This window comes from Camelus ferus, chromosome 29, assembly GCF_009834535.1.
Source record: "Camelus ferus isolate YT-003-E chromosome 29, BCGSAC_Cfer_1.0, whole genome shotgun sequence".
Classification (NCBI taxonomy): Eukaryota; Metazoa; Chordata; class Mammalia; order Artiodactyla; family Camelidae; genus Camelus; species Camelus ferus.
The window spans coordinates 15,584,530-15,600,057 of NC_045724.1; the positions used below are offsets into that span (position 1 = coordinate 15,584,530).

General features: G+C 42.8%; 1 protein-coding gene across 2 annotated transcripts in view; it reads left to right on the forward strand.

Annotated features, from left to right (window-relative positions):
- Positions 1 to 4,929: 4,929 nt before the first annotated feature.
- Positions 4,930 to 15,528, forward strand: part of PREX2 (phosphatidylinositol-3,4,5-trisphosphate dependent Rac exchange factor 2) — a 235,549-nt gene continuing 224,950 nt past the window's right edge. Inside the window, exon 1 of one of the 2 annotated variants that reach the window (XM_032470041.1) lies at positions 4,930 to 5,422. In XM_032470041.1, coding sequence (XP_032325932.1) covers positions 4,953 to 5,422 — 470 coding nt within the window. In that variant the 5' untranslated portion in view covers positions 4,930 to 4,952. The remainder of the gene's footprint in view (positions 5,423 to 15,528) is intronic. The other variant, XM_032470042.1, reaches the window with a different exon arrangement.

Sequence of the window (15,528 nt, forward strand, 5' to 3'; positions counted from 1 at the left end):
AGAGATGGGATGATTAAGCTCTGGGAGGCCAACCGAGTTTCAATGCATTTTATTTCTCCATTCACTAATTCATATATTCAACCAGCAAATGCTCATTTCACTACAATTACTTGCCAGATTTTGAAGAGGTTCTGGGGTTACGCTGGTGGCATGGTCTTTTCCTTCAACACTGTGATCTGGTAGAGAACTCCATTAACTGGTCTGGTAATTATGATAAAGTGTAATCAACAATACGATAGAGAGAAAGAACTGTACCATGGGGCGTGGCACTGGAGGAGGACTGAAGGTTCCCCACGGTGGCGCAGGTGTTTCCACAGTGGGGAGTGGCAGGGAATGAAGCCAGAGAGGCCGGGCCATACAGGACATTTGCCTTTATCCAGATCTGATGCAGGATCAGACCCCTCTTGTGTTCCAAGAAAAACTCTCTTGACCTCTTCTGGTTTTCCTGAGACCCTAGAAACAGTTCCTCACCCTTCTTATTTCATTCATATCATTCATGATGTGTAGGAATGATGACCTGGGAGAACATACCAGAGAGTGACAGTATAGGAGGCAAGACAGCCAAGGAGAAGGCTGATGTTGTGATAAGGTGAGAGATGAGAGTGGCTTCAACTTGAGTAGTGACAGTGGTGATTAAGAGAAGCAGGTAAATTTGAGAGACGTTTTAGAGAGAGAATATCAACTAATAAGATGTGGGGGATAAGACAGAGAGCCCAGAATGATTCCTAGGCAGTGGCTGGTACCTTTAATTGAAGTTAGGGTGCAGAGAAGAGAGAACAGGGTTGGTGGGAGAAATAATGATTTTTATTTTAGACATGTTATATTTTAGATTTTTTTAATGGTATATTCAAGAGGAAATAGCTCTGGTGGTTGGTAATGAGTTTCTGGAACCCAGGAGAGAGAACTGAGGTGGAGAAGAAGATGTGGCTGCCAGGAGCTAGGAAGAGTGAGTAGGAAGAAGACCTAGGATCAGACTCTACGGAACACTGACTTTTAGAGATGCCAAGAAAGAGAACTTGGCAAGGAAAGGGCAGAGGGATAAAAGGAAAACAATGGTATCACAGAAGACAAAGGGAGAGAACTTGCCTAGGATGACAGTCAGTGCTGTCAGATGCTGCAGGAAGGTCAAATAAAGCAAGAAATGAAAAACACAAATTGGAATTAGAAACATAAAGACATTGGTTTACTCGAGCAGTGTCATTGCAGTAAAAGGAGAGTAGTCATATTACAGGGGTTTGAGAAAAGACGGGGAGGTAAAGAAATAAGGACAACATACTGGTTAATCCAGGAAAATCTCTCCATCTCAAGGTCCTTAATTAATTAATTAATTAATTAATTAATTTTTAGGTTTTTTTTGGGGGGGTAAATTAGGTTTATTTATTTATTTACTTGTTTTTAAGAGGATGTACTGGGGATTGAACCCAGGACCTTGTGCATGCTAAGCATGTACTCTGCCACTTTGAGCTCTACCCTCACCTCCCTCAAGTCTTTAACTTAATCATGTCTGCGTGTGATTACCTTTTGCTACATAAGGTAACATATTCATAATTCTGTGGGTTAGAACATGGGTATTTTGGGGGGCCATTATTCTGCCTACCAGAGGTAATGAATAGAACTCTTTAGAAATCTTTATAGGGAGGAGAGAAATAAGGTGTAGCTGGAGGTAAGTGAGGTAGGGGAGGAGTTTTAAACGAAGTGATGGATGGGGAAGGCTAAGTAGGGGGATGGTACCCTCCGAGGATGACATTCTTCTGAGGCCAATCACAGACAAAAACTGGCTGTTTATTTTACTGGGATAGTTGCAGGTTAAGTCTCCATACTGGGAAAGTGATTATCCATTACACGTCAGATTATGGCTGTAAGGATGATTTGGGGTTAATCAGGCTAGTGTGGAGATGACCACATCTAGAAGAACTTCAGAGTCTTGCTAAAGTAATCCTATCCAAATGTGTATTTAATTTTCTATGCCATAAATATTGTTTCTAAAACTAAAATATGGCTTATGAAAACTGAATTTTGGCCTTTTAGGCAAAATATATTCTAAAATCTTTGTATTAGTATGATAGAATTAATTATATGCTTCTGGACACCTTGTATTTATTTATGACTAAATTGCCACAAAAATTAAGTGGAAGTAACTGAAGGATTAAGCACGAAGTATAAACTAAATTAATAAATATTTTTAGAATTACTTCTTGTCCAAGACTCATAATTGTACAGTAGCTCCAGGGTGTCTATAATATTTTTTGTACTGGTGTCATCTACAGTCATCTATCAGAAGTGAGAGGAGTAAAGGAAACGCCAGGATCAATTTTACTTGTAAATGAAGAACAGTCTGATGCTCAGAATTCTCTATTTAACAAGATTGCTGTGCAATCAAGCACCCTTTCCATTTTTTTCAGTGCTGTTATCTTTTAATGAACTTCAGCATCAGATTTGATGGATTAGTTTACTTGGGCCAATACTAGTATTGAAAGGGCAAGGAAGCTAAAATGACCTCCCTCTGAAATACGACCAGGGGAGCGCTCTTCCTGCAAAGAGAGAGCCTTGGATTTTCTTTTAGTCCAGGAGTCGTCCTGCTCTGGGCCTGACCAAGGGAAACCTACTGTGCACTGTGCTTTGGCTCTCTGAACCATGTGATAATGGATTCTAACCACACCAATTCATGCATATGAAATAAATTGAACAGCTGAGCTGGTTTACCACTCAGCCTCTTCTATCTTCCTTTCTCCCAACTCCTTTTCATTGGATGCTTCAACCTCATTAGTATTTCAGGAAAAAACTGGACCCTGTCCATCACTTTGGTTGTTGCTTTCCTTTTCCTGGCAGACAGAGCCTAAAGTTTCAATAGAGGAAGTAGGGAGGGGTACAACACATTCAGAATTTATGAAAGACCTTATTTACCATCAAAGTGAAGGTTTCCAGATACTCCAACTCTGTTTTCTTATGCTTTTAAGTCTTTGATGAGGAATTAAGAACTCCAGCCAGGGCTACAGAAGACACGGAGAGGTGCCTGGCAGAAGGCACTACGTGGTGTCCTGAAGCTGTTCATTAATTATAAATGATGTTGAAGGGTAGACCGAGGAGCAGAAGAGTGAGCAGAAACTATTAATATCTTAATAATTTCTGAATGAGCACTTCTCAGAGAAATCTGAACCTGTACATTTAAATGAGTATTTCCCTGGTGGCTTCTATTGCCCTTTAAAAAAAAAATTGGCAAAACATTCTCTAGTGGGTTGTGTATAGACTTGTTTTTTGATAGAAAAGAATTGCATAAACAGTCCTCCAACTGGGGAGACTTGGTAAGAGAGAACTATTATTTCATCTAGGAGAACACCTGATGGAAGGCATGATGTACTTACTTAATTTTTAACGTTAGAGAAGGGGGCAGGCTCTGGAGGAGGAAACGCATTCATTCCTTGCTGCCTGCAGCACATTGTGAAAAGGTTCAAGCACGTTTGATTTTCCCATTCATTCCCGGGTGTGTGTTTCCTAAGTCTTCTGTCTGTTTCTTTTGTTTATTGTTTACTAGGTGCTGTGAGGTCTGCTCTTTAATGTGCCTTGTCCTTTGTTCTTCTGCCACTGGGTGTGAAGACACTTATTGTCCTTTGCTCCTGCAACTTCTAAAGAGCCATGTGCAAAAGAAAGAGGAAAACTGCATCTTGTCCATCAGCCTCTCATACATCATTCAAAAAGCTGTGCCCTTAATATAAGAAGAAAAAGTTCAGTCATGCTCTGTTTTGTTACAGAGGGGTGTCGTGATTCATCATAAACTACGCTCTGAAAAGACATCATTTGGAAACCTGATAATTATTTTAAGGTAAATAACATGGAAAGCATCTTAACTTTTTGTTTTACTAATGCTTTCAACTGTTGGAACAGATGAACAGGCCACCTTGCATCAGAACTATTCACTTCCGTTTATTCAAATGTCATTAGGGTGAATTGTTTATAGCTGTTCTAGGTAGGAAAACAAATGACTGAAAAATGTACATGGATAGCATCAAGACAAAAACATATATGGATTGTTTTGTTTGCTGGTTAAATTAATTGGAAATGTTTAGCACTCATGAGAGCCTGGCTCTGTCTCCAAGTGAGAAAAGGCAATAAACATAAGCATTAAAATCAGGACATGCTCTGTTTCTCTCCATTTTCAAATCCTAAGAATCTGTATCTATTTGTGTCTATGTATCTGTATCCATATATGTATTTGTGTCGGCAAATCTTTTGACGAGCATTCAGTAACATCTTTGTCTTCTCCATTAGTGACACTGTCTTGAATCATAGCCGCTCAGAAACAAAATTGGCACAAATATTCTTGCCTTTTGTTGAATTCACATTCTATTTTGATGTTGGAAAAAAAAAGTCCCAGACATGGAAGCGCTCTCCCTCCTAACCAGCACAGTGTGAGGATGATGCTCATTGTATCTGGAGTTTATTGTATGGGCCCGGCTGTCACTTTCCCATAGTGTCTTCATTTATTATGCTAATTGACTTTCCAAGCGCCGGCAGGAGGGTATCTGCCTCGTGAAATATTCTCTGTTGGGGATTTTTAAAAGCAAACCTGTTGTGTGCCTGAATAAAACCCCAAATCAATGTGTTTCTTTTCAAAGACGGGAGGGTCAATACCATGGTTGTTTTTGTTCCCATCCAGTTATGTAACCGTGGGGACTTGTTTCTTTGCTTTCAGGATTTGTACAAAACACATTAACGCTAAACAATAGCCGGGAGTCCTAAGAGCAACCCTGGAGCTGTGTCTCGGAGTATGTTCTCCTAGGTTTGGGAATCTCCAATTAGTTCCATCTCCAGGGCTGACTCTGTGCGTGCATGTGTGCGTGTGTGTGTTTAGTTAGCTGGCACGCAACACACTTCCCCAGGGTTGTGCTTCCTTTTTCCTGAGATTTGGCGAAGGGTAAAGGGTCGGAGTCACATGGATACAAAGCATTTGATTAATGTCCAAGGCACCGCTGTGGCTGCCGGAGCCACCTCCCCTCCAGCCCAGGCCGCGTGAGGCCAGAGGCGCGGGGCGCGGCGCGCAGGTCCCGGGCGGGAGCCGCCTCCCCCGGGAGTTGCCTCGGCAGAGCCCCCCGCCTCCCGCCCCGGATTCCCAGCGGGCGCCCCCTCCCCTGCCCCCGCCCCCGCCCCCGCCTCCGCCTCTCCCCCGGCGCGGAAAGTCGCCCTTCCCTCCCCGGACTCGGCGGACGCGGCAACTTTCCCTGTTGGCCGCGCGGGGCCGGGGCAGCGGCGGGCGCGCGGGGCGGCAGCGCGCAGCACGGTCCGGCAGCCCCGCGTCCCGGCGCCCACCATGGGCGACGAGAGCGCCAAGGACCTGGAGAAGCAGCTTCGCCTGCGCGTGTGCGTGCTCAGCGAGCTCCAGAAGACCGAGCGGGACTACGTGGGCACGCTGGAGTTCCTGGTGTCGGTGAGTGTGCCCGCGCGCCGCGTGTTCCGCGTGGGGACCGGGGAGCGGGCCGAGCATCCCCGCGCGCCGCCGCTGGCTTGCCCGGGGGCTCGTTCGTGCCTGGAGACGCCGTGAGCTGCCGGGGCCTTGGAGAGCTGCGGCTTTGCAAAGTTAGCTCGAGGAGGAGAAGGCTCTTGTTCAGGGAGTCCCTGCTGCCCCATCATTCCTCCCTCCTTTTCACCCCCTCCCTGGTCTGCTCGAGTGCCTTGTGTAATTTTTCCCCCTTCCCTTACTCCCCTCCGGATTTTGTTTGAAGATTTTGACTTGGTGATTAAAGTCTGTCTGCTGGTACAGAATGCAGGTACATTTAGTTAAAAAAGAATTTTGATTCTTCTGAAGCTTGAGTTTATTATTCAGATTGCATGGCAGTGAAGTCCCTTCAGTTATAATAATCTTTGAAGCGTAGGGTTCTGGTGGGGGGTACAGAGGGAGCAGCGAGGTTGTGATCTCTGGCAGCTGTTGGATATTAAAGCCACATGTGGTGCTCACCCCATCCCAGTCCTACTGTCCCCTCCCCCCCCCCGCCCCCCACTCAGGGTTTAAATCTGCTGTTTAAATCTCCGCACCCCCGCCTCCCCTCAGGTTCAGCTCCTGGACCCCCTGATCACACAGAGCCCAGGAAAAGCAGTGTAATAAACCACCCATCACACAACTTAGAGATTTCCTAGAACTGGCAGGAACTCTGTTACGGGATTTCAACTTGACTCACTGGAAGTCTGCTTTGAAAATGTTTCATTCATTTTAGGACCAGGAGGGGCAAAGCTGAGTGAAAGAAACTTCTTAGACATCACTCAAAGCTTGAATTTTTTTCTATTCACTGCTACAAAGACCCAGAGTTTGAGAATTGGCTCCTCTCCACCCAGATGCTCTGGAGAGCATCACTCAGAGACTGAGGACTTTAGCCTTTGCTAAAAGCTCCTTCAAATCTTCGAACCTCCTCCCACCACCCTATTCCATACCCCCTTGGTCTGGAGGGAAGTGTCTCAAAGGCCAAACTTCCTGCTCAGTTTTCTGAAAGAGGTAAACTTTCTGCTGTAATTGTGATAGAGGAAATTCACTTCTTGGCTCTGGCAAAAAGGAAAGAACCCTGTCTCAAGGGTTGTGAGATGCACAGGTTAGCTTCTGGTTGACTTCTCAAAGTAAAATCAATATACTTGAGCCGCCAGGGGCCACATTCTTTGGAAATGCGGATCTTCGAGAGTGCACTGGTGATAAATAGAACAGTGTACACATCCATGTAGCAGCGTCAGAAAAGCATGTTTTTAAGGAGATTTGACTTTTAGTAGCTTCAGATTTGGCTTTCATGAAACTTTGTTGGTGAGCCAGTCCTCTGGCTCTTGAAGAATCTGAGTCACTTCTCAAGTTGCAGTAGTTGCTCCTTTCTGGAGGATTATGACGAAAGCACTAAGCAAAAAAGTCTTAATTTACAGAAATAGATAGCTAACCTAACCTATCTTAAAAACCAATTTGTTGATCTTTCTTTAAAATATCACCAGTTTTTCCTCTAATCTTAACACCTGATGAGTGGAATTGATAGTAGGATATAGAGTTAGAAAACTTACGGGATGTATAAAATAAATTGCATTTTATTCTTTACAAGTAGGTCATTTTATGATTTCATTCTTCTTGTCTCATTCAGAGATGACGGACTCTCCCTTTTCCTTTCCTTTGTCCGTTATTTGTACATGTACATTGTTCACACCCACACGCACAAGTGCGCTGATTGGCCTGAAAGTCATCCTGAACAGAAGTTTCCCCTGACTTCCTTTTCGTTTTATTACCGTTCAAAGCCCAAGATCTGCTTAGAATACTTGACTAGGTTTCCTCTTGGAAGTATTACTTATAGCAACATTTGGGTATTATTTATGACGGCGACATTTAATTCCCATCTATTTCACTTGGTCACCTTCAATTGATAGAGTCAATCCAGTTTTAATTTTAGCCTGAACTGATAGGTACCAAGAGCTTTAAAAATATTCAAACCCTTTGGCCTGGTAATTCCTTTTCTAGGAGTCCATCCTAAGGGAATGGTCAGAAATGCAGACAAACAAAAGAAGTTTTCTTTTTTTTTTTTTAAATAGCTGTAGTGTTAAATAAGTGCACTGGTAAATTTGTTGATAAATTTGATAATGAATTCTTAGGTCAAATTTAAATATTTGTTAGATTAGTCATTGTTTTCGATTTCTGTCAATGCTTCATCAGCGTGGATGAAGGATAACTCTTATCTTGATTACAAAGAGATGAAAAGCATGTTTTTAGTTTTACCAAGAACGTGTTTTTATTTACATGCCCAGAAAGAAGCAAACAAAATAGCATTATTTCCCTTGACTAAATGAGCATATGGCCTGAGGGAAAACTTTTTTTAGTAAGATGATTTCTCATCTCTAGCCTTTGGCCTCTTAAAGAGACAACACCTCTCCCCCCCCCCCCCGCCACCCCCCCCCCCCCAGATAGTCCAGAAACATTGCCTTTTTTCTCCATCCCTAGTGTCAGTCTCCGTCTTCCTTCTCTCTGGTGGCCATCCCCGGCAGACACTTCTTGATTGAATGATGCTCTGTCCTTGAAGTTTGCTGCTGTCCTTTAGAGTGGCTCACTCTCCCCACTGGGTGCCAAGGCGGCCGTGCTTTCTCCAGCCTCTTGCCCTTACCTACTTGCTGGGCTCCTGCTGCACTTTTACAGCTCCATCATCTCCTTCAGCAAAACTTGTATGATCCCATCCCTCTCTCGCGCCCAGGCCACAGTGCTCACTGCTTAGTACCCACTCTTCCCTGCAGCCCCCGCTTCCCTGGCACCAAAGGAAGCGACTGTAGAGGTGTATCTGCCTGTGTCTCATTCTCCTAGAATGCAAGCTTCTTGAAGACAGGGCCACATTTTACTCATTTATGTTTCCCCAGACTTTTGTGCAGTACACTGTAAGTACTCGGTAACTGCTTCCTGAATGAGTGGATGACTGAATCAGTGAACTGACCTGTCTTCTCACCTCCCACCCCATTTTTAAGGACAGTTCCTCAATCATCCTGAAACTTCTGATCTTGTTTTGTTTTTTCCTTTTGGTCTGTACAGATGGTGGAAGTTACTTAAGTTTTGCTTAGGCAAGTTTGTATTATGTAACAAAAAGTTTTAAGTTAAACATGTAGTACCTGCATTTAAAACAGAAACATAATTTAAATCAGGCGTTGAGGTATTAAAGACTTTGTCACACACTATTATTTCAATTTGTTATAGTCTAAAATTTCACTTGAGACCATAGATAGATTACATTATCTGGATTAATTATTTTTAGGTTCATAAATAAAATGGTAGAGAGTGATGGAATTTGAACTTATTTTCTTGTTTTCCTTGGGAAATGAAATTTTGTGCTTTATTAGGAATATTCTAGAACATTAGAAAAAATGCTTTAATGGACCTAATATCCAGTATTTGATGTCCAGAGTCTGGACAATAGTAAGTTGTAATCGGTTTCCAGGAGAAAGGACGGAATAGGGCCGACTTCAAGGGTGTATCCTATACTATTATACAGGGCCACCCACTTCGAAGGACCTCAAGCTTGGTTTAATGCTCCACCATCACCATCTTGAAATTCTTGCTAATTTCATCTTTGAACTTGTGCTTTGCAAGTGAAGTCCAGTGGGACTTAGGGGTGTGAGCAGAGCAGATACATGAAAGAAAGAAAACAGCTTTAGACCTCAGGACCTTCCATAGCACTTTGTTTCTTACTTTTTGAACAGAAGGGTCCCCTGTTTTAATTCTACACTGGGCCTGGAAAGTCCGTGTAGACACATTTGGCTGCAGCAAGTGGCGTTGAGGCAGGTTGATCATATAATTTTCCTTTAAACTGGGACACTTCTGAAATGAAAGAGAATTATTAACAATTATACTGGGAGACAGATGTAAACTAGGATTGTTGCTGGCCAATCAGAAGGCAAGGTTATTCCCCATTGTAGGCGCATTACGACAAAGACTATGTGTCTTGTCATAAACAAAAGATGTTTGAAATTTGTTGCTTGTCCAGGCTTTGATCTTAGATACCCCAGAATCTGAGTCCTGTCTCTAATTTACTGTGTAACTTTGGACACATTCCTAAGCTTTTCAAGCCCCATTTTCTTCACTTATAAAATGGGGAAACAATAGCATTTCTTAAAGTTGCTTTGAGGATGAGATGATGTGGCCACTGGGCTCGGCCCAGTGTCTGGCTCACAGGAGGCCCTATAAAGAGTCACAGTTGTTCCGTCTGACTTGACAGTTGTTATACAGAGCCATGCGTGTTGATCGTGCTGATGTATGATTCTTGTCTCTGTTATATTCTCTTCTGCCTTTCTTCTGTGTCTCTGAGTCTCTTCTTTGTTTTCTCTCTATGTGTTTCCCTTTGGTCCCTGAGGTCCTTCCTGTGGTGATCTTGTAAATGCCCTGTTGGCTGTAAGGCAGGGACAGGAGGTTGCATTCTGTGTAACACAGCCAGCGTTAGTATGGTGCTCTACAGTTTACACCAAACAATTGCATATTTCTTATCTGATTTGGCTTCATATATGTGTTTCTCTCAGATCTTTCGAATGGTGCTCTTTAGAGCCCCCAGGCTCTGGGGTTTGGCTTCACGGGCCTCTGGAGAGGGTTGGGGGAGCTGAATGGTGTGTCTCCAGGCTCCCCATCCTGGCATCTCCTGGCACAGCCCCACTTTCTTCTGATTTGTGGTTTTGCTAAAGGAGTTGGACAAACCACTTATCTGGATGGTAAACTCCAAGAGAATAGAGATGGTGCATTTACTTCCTCTGTAGGCTTTTCTCAGCCTCATCACGGTGCTTTGTAAATAGCAGGTGCTCAAGAAAACAAATAGGCAGATAAAGCAAAGGCAAACCAAACGGTTTGAACAAATCTGAAAACAGCTTCTTTCAGTCGTGATCTAACGTTTCTGGGCAAAGGTGAATTTATTCAACACGTTATGCTCAGGCTTATGTTGCGGGTTGAGTTGTATCCCCCTCAAAGTCATACATTGCATCCCTGACCCTCAGCGTACAAACAATCCCAGGACCACGTGGTAGCAATAAGAGGAATAAGCCGAGTGGCAGGGAGACAGCAAGGGACTCCCTCAGCGGGGGTCCAGGGAACTTCAGGGCAGAGGTGGTGAGAGAGCTGGTCCTGAAGGATGAGGAGGAATGTGCCAGGTTGGGAAGAGAATGATCCATGCTGAAGGAGGAGTGTGTTCCGGGGGACCGTGGCACAGCGTGCTGGGGTGCTGGCCGTGACCTGGGTGCTCTGGGTGCTGAAACATTCTTCCTCCACGGAGATAAACAGTCTGTATGCTTTGGGGGTGTTGGTAGGCGAGGAGGTAAGTTCAGCCCACTTTGAGAAGGCATCCATTCTTAAGAATTCTGACTTCAACTAAAGGCAATGGGAAATCAGTTGTGAGGGACACTTGCCTTCTTATTAATAACAAACAAGTCTGAGACCTCCAAGGGTGGCCCTGGGAAGGGGTCTCTTATGGGAAGAAGTTACCAGCCAAGAATCTATGAATCTGTGTCTCAGACTTTTGCCTTGGGATTCCTTCTCGTTCTCTGTTTCCACCACCTCATTGGCCCTCAGTGTACACTGCTTCTTCTGCAGCCCACACAAGCATGCACAGAAGACCTGTCCTCGCAGCTCTTAATCTGGGACAGGTTATAACCTTCAAAAAGTTGCAACTATTTACTAAGGGAGGGTTCAGGCCAGTAATCCCGGAAGCGACATGAAGCGTAAACATGGTCTAACTTGTGCAATGCAGATTTCTGCTCCTACCAAGGTGGTCTTCTCTCAGCATCTGCTGACGCTGCCCGATTTTTATCCGAAGCCCTGAGGCAGCTCCTGTTTGAGCCTCCTGCCTGGATGCCACTCCTGGCCTGACTTGACTGTGTTCTTTTTTTCCTAGTCATTAACCCAAATATGTATTCATGAGGATGGCACCAGGAAGCAGCCCTTGAGATGTCTTGACTCTGGTAATGAGTGTGCTGTGGATTAAAAGAGTCTCTTTCATAATTCCGATTTTTGGAGAGTTACTCGTGTGGCCAGAACCCTACTCTCTGCACAGAGGGATGTGTCTTTAGTCTTACAGCTTCATCTGCATAATTAGACCAGTATTATATTATGATAACATTAATATGAGTAGTATTTATTGAGATTAGTTTTGTTTCTTAGCAAGAGAATTCAGTCAATAGGATTGAGAAACCAAGATTGAATTCTGGTTACCCATTAGGCATTCTGCCATTTCATTGGTCCAGGTAAGAACTGTGGAATGTCTGATCTAAGGTGAAGATAAAAAAACAAATCCAAACAAAACTCAAACAAAATCAGCCCAAACCACAAAAAGCCAAACGGCCAACAATCATGAGACATTTCTTGAGTAAAACTCTCAGTATTTACGTTCACTCAGAAGCGGAGGTTTAAGTAAAATGGAAAACGTTATGGTGGTTTCGAGCTTGAAGACAGGATGGGGAGGGTCGTGAAGTCAGAAATGGAATGCGAGGGGCAGACAGCACGGCGAGGAGGAGAAAAGTGAAGCTGGTTTTCGCCTTGAACTGCAAATGCTGCTATGATTTTTGAGGATAATAATGTGGAATGTAAGCAAGAATTTGGGGGCAAAAGTTAGAGGTCTAGAAAGTAACTAATCATGTATGTTGAAGCCATCAGGTAGAAGAGATGATACAACAGGAATGATTTAAGGAAGAAAACATACTAACCAAGGGTGGATGTTAGGAAGCCGGATATTTAAAGTTTAGGGGATGAGGAGAGTGCACTGGTGACTTGGACTGAGCTGTCAAAGATTGAAACAGAGAACCAGGAGAGAGTGATCTCTTGAAAGCCAAGGAAGGAGCTGGTTCCTAGAAGAAAGTTTTCTTGAAACTTTCCACACAGAAGTTGGTTGTGTGAAGATGGAAGAGGCCACTGGATTTGGCAATTGGAACGTCAAAAGGGTTCTGACTTCTGGGGTGTGTGTGTGAGCAGGATTCTAAGGATGAGCTGGAAGACATGACCTGAGTGGAAGGAAGCCGTGGAGATGAAGACTGATGGGAGAACTGCTCAAGGAGTTTGGTGGTAAATGCACGGAGAGAAATAGGTGATGAACTTAAAGGGGTGATTTTGCCTAGGGATGTTTGAGGGAGATGGGGATCGCCAAGGAGGGAACGAAAAAAGGGAACGAAAGCAGCTACAGGAGAGTGTGTGGAAGTCAAGTACATCTTCTGGTAAATCTTGGCACGAGCCCCCATGGCACTGGGAGACAAGGAAGGCACTTGGCAAAATTCTCTGAGCCATCCTGCCCTTACAAACCCACAGCAAAACATCGTTAGAGAGTCTAAGAATGAGCAAGCTGTCTCTTGTATGTTTTTTAAAATCCTGCTGCTTCTTTAGCCTAGAGCTTGCGGAACTGCTGGGATGGCCTTTGCACCTCCCTGTGAATACTCCCCAGCAGCTCTGCCTCCCACACTGGGACAGTGGGGTGATGTGCACGCGTCAGGACGTTGGCGCAGGGAGAATGATGATGACCTGGGTTAAAGTCTCGGTACTGAAATTTACACACGGTGTAACTTTAGACACGTTACATAGCCTCTTTATGCCTAGTTGCATGTTTGGAAAACACATTCGGTAATATCTCACAGGGCTGGCCTCAAATCTGAATCAGCTTCTCCCTTCCCAAATTCTGAGTGTGTCTCCTTCCCCTCTGACTCTGCTGCCTCACAGGTTGAGCCTGGCCCTTACTAAGGCCAGCTAGCCTACTCCTGACCCCTTTCTCTTCCAATGCTTCTTTCATAGATAAAGAAAGGTCCCGAGGAGGCCAGACGGCCAAGGGAGGGATGGTCTCAGAACAGGGATGTCTCCTTTGGGAGGAGAGAAGGATGGTAAGGCCAGGGTCCCCTCTGGGGGAGGGAAGTTGGTGACCTCTACCTGATCTCTGTGAAGTTGAGCTCCTATTTTCTTTGTGTTTTGTTTTATTTTTGTTTTGTGGTTTGTATTTGCCTAGAGTGAGATGCCTTGAAGACAGTTAATAAACATCTGGAACATACACTTTTAGGAAGGGTAAAGGGATTAAACATGGCCTTCTGAGGTTGGATGTTTGTATACTATCTTTGTATACAAATATATCTTTGTTTTAAAAAATGTGATTTTCTTAAATGCAATATACAAATTTAGAAGTTAAAAGATAGAAGTAATTTCTGATTTGTTACCTCTCTTATGACTAGGTTAAAATCTTGAAAATAATGACACAATAATTTTTTAAATCCATGCTACAAGTTGTATAGAACTTATACATTACATTTAAGGCACATAGCAATCCTTGTACACACTTTAAAAAAGGAAACATTGGTTTATCTGACAACATTTTGGTCTGGTTTCATTTTTCTCAGTACTTGTCTTTTTAGTATTTCTTTTACTATATGCCTGTTAGATTTTAATACCAGGTACAGTTGCTAAGGTTGAATTTTGAGTACAATTGATTTGACCTAAAAATAGTTGTTTTTGTTTTTATTAACTCTTTAAGAATCTTATTTGTAATGCTTACTTTTCAAAATAGATGGAATTTAATTATTCTCAACTTAGTAAATGTTTCTTTGCTTGAAAATGCAGTTAGGTCACTTTCCCAATGATTTTGACTATACTCATTCAAATCCTGACGTATCTAATTAAAACTTTTTTTTCCCCAAATTTTTTCCGTATTCTCATGAATTATGGCATTTGCTTCATGAGTTCAGTGACTGTGATTTTAAGAAAATTGATATGTTAAGTTGGGGTTCTGATATTTAAACATTCTAGTTAGTATAGATGATTTCAAACTTTGAATCCTTGAATAATTTTTTAATTTCTACTTTTGCCTTATAGCTTAGTGTACAAAAAAAAGACCTATTTTTTTTGGAGAATATCTAAGCCAAGGACATGGTGTTCTGTCGTTAATGCTAAATGCCTGCTTTCCATGAAAAGGCAAGCCCTTCATTTGAAAAGGTTAAATGGTGTAATACTTAAGAAATGACTCCAGCTAGTTAAATTTAGAAGACTGATATAAAACTATTTTGGGGGTTTATAGCAAAAGTATAGCAATATAGAATATGAGTGGGTAGGCATTTTTATTCACTGTAAAGCTCTCTGTCTCTGAGAAGGTCAGATAAGGGTTGATATCTGTGTTTGACTTTGCCACTTTTGTGATTTTAATTATCTATTTAAATTGTCTTCTTGCCAGGAGGAAAGGCTTTGTGGCTGGTGGCACATTTGCAGTGGTTGTGCAAGAAGCACTGATGTTTTCCTTTGATGCCTTGTAATGCCTCAAGTTGGCCTTGCTGAAATGCTCCTTTAGAGTCTGGTTTTTTTCTTGTTTGAGACCATTGCCCCAAAGAAAGAAATCTTAAGATTCCGAAAATGACATCTCCTCTTCCAAAGTTTTATTTCTGGTGGTAGCACTAGGGGAAGAACTATGGCAAGACAGTATTCACCTAACTGGTAGCCCCACACCCACACTTCCCAAGATTATTTTAACAAGTCATTACTTTCCCAGAGGTGCAATGAGGGTAAAGGGGACTTCAGTTCCGTTTTCTACGCTGTGTATCTATGTCGTGTTTGACTTTGTGTAGCTTCAATATGTATAGAAATGTTTTTTATTTGTATATTTTACATTTTATGCATTTTTGGAGTATTTTAGACACACTTTTATTTCAATTTTTCTCACCCCTCTTAATAATGAGACCTCTGGCAGAGACTTCTGATTGCCTGCAATATTTAATATTCTTTTCTTCTGTAATGATAAGTTTTAGCTCAGTACCTGATTGTCCAGCTGAAGACTACATTTCCCAGCCTCCCTTGCAGGTAATGGTGGGCATTTGTATAGGTTCTGGGTAACAGAGTGTGAGTGGAAGTGGTAAGGTGTTGTCTTACTATGAAAGAGTATTCACTACGAGGTTGTCATGGCAGGTGATGGGGTAGCCATGTTGGACCATGAAATGGAAGCCACATGTTGAGGATGACAGAATAACAAAAAACAAGGAGTCCATTGCTTTATTAAAGCAGTCTAATCTGTAGCCTATCAAAAATGGGCCCCAAAGATAAGTCAGTAT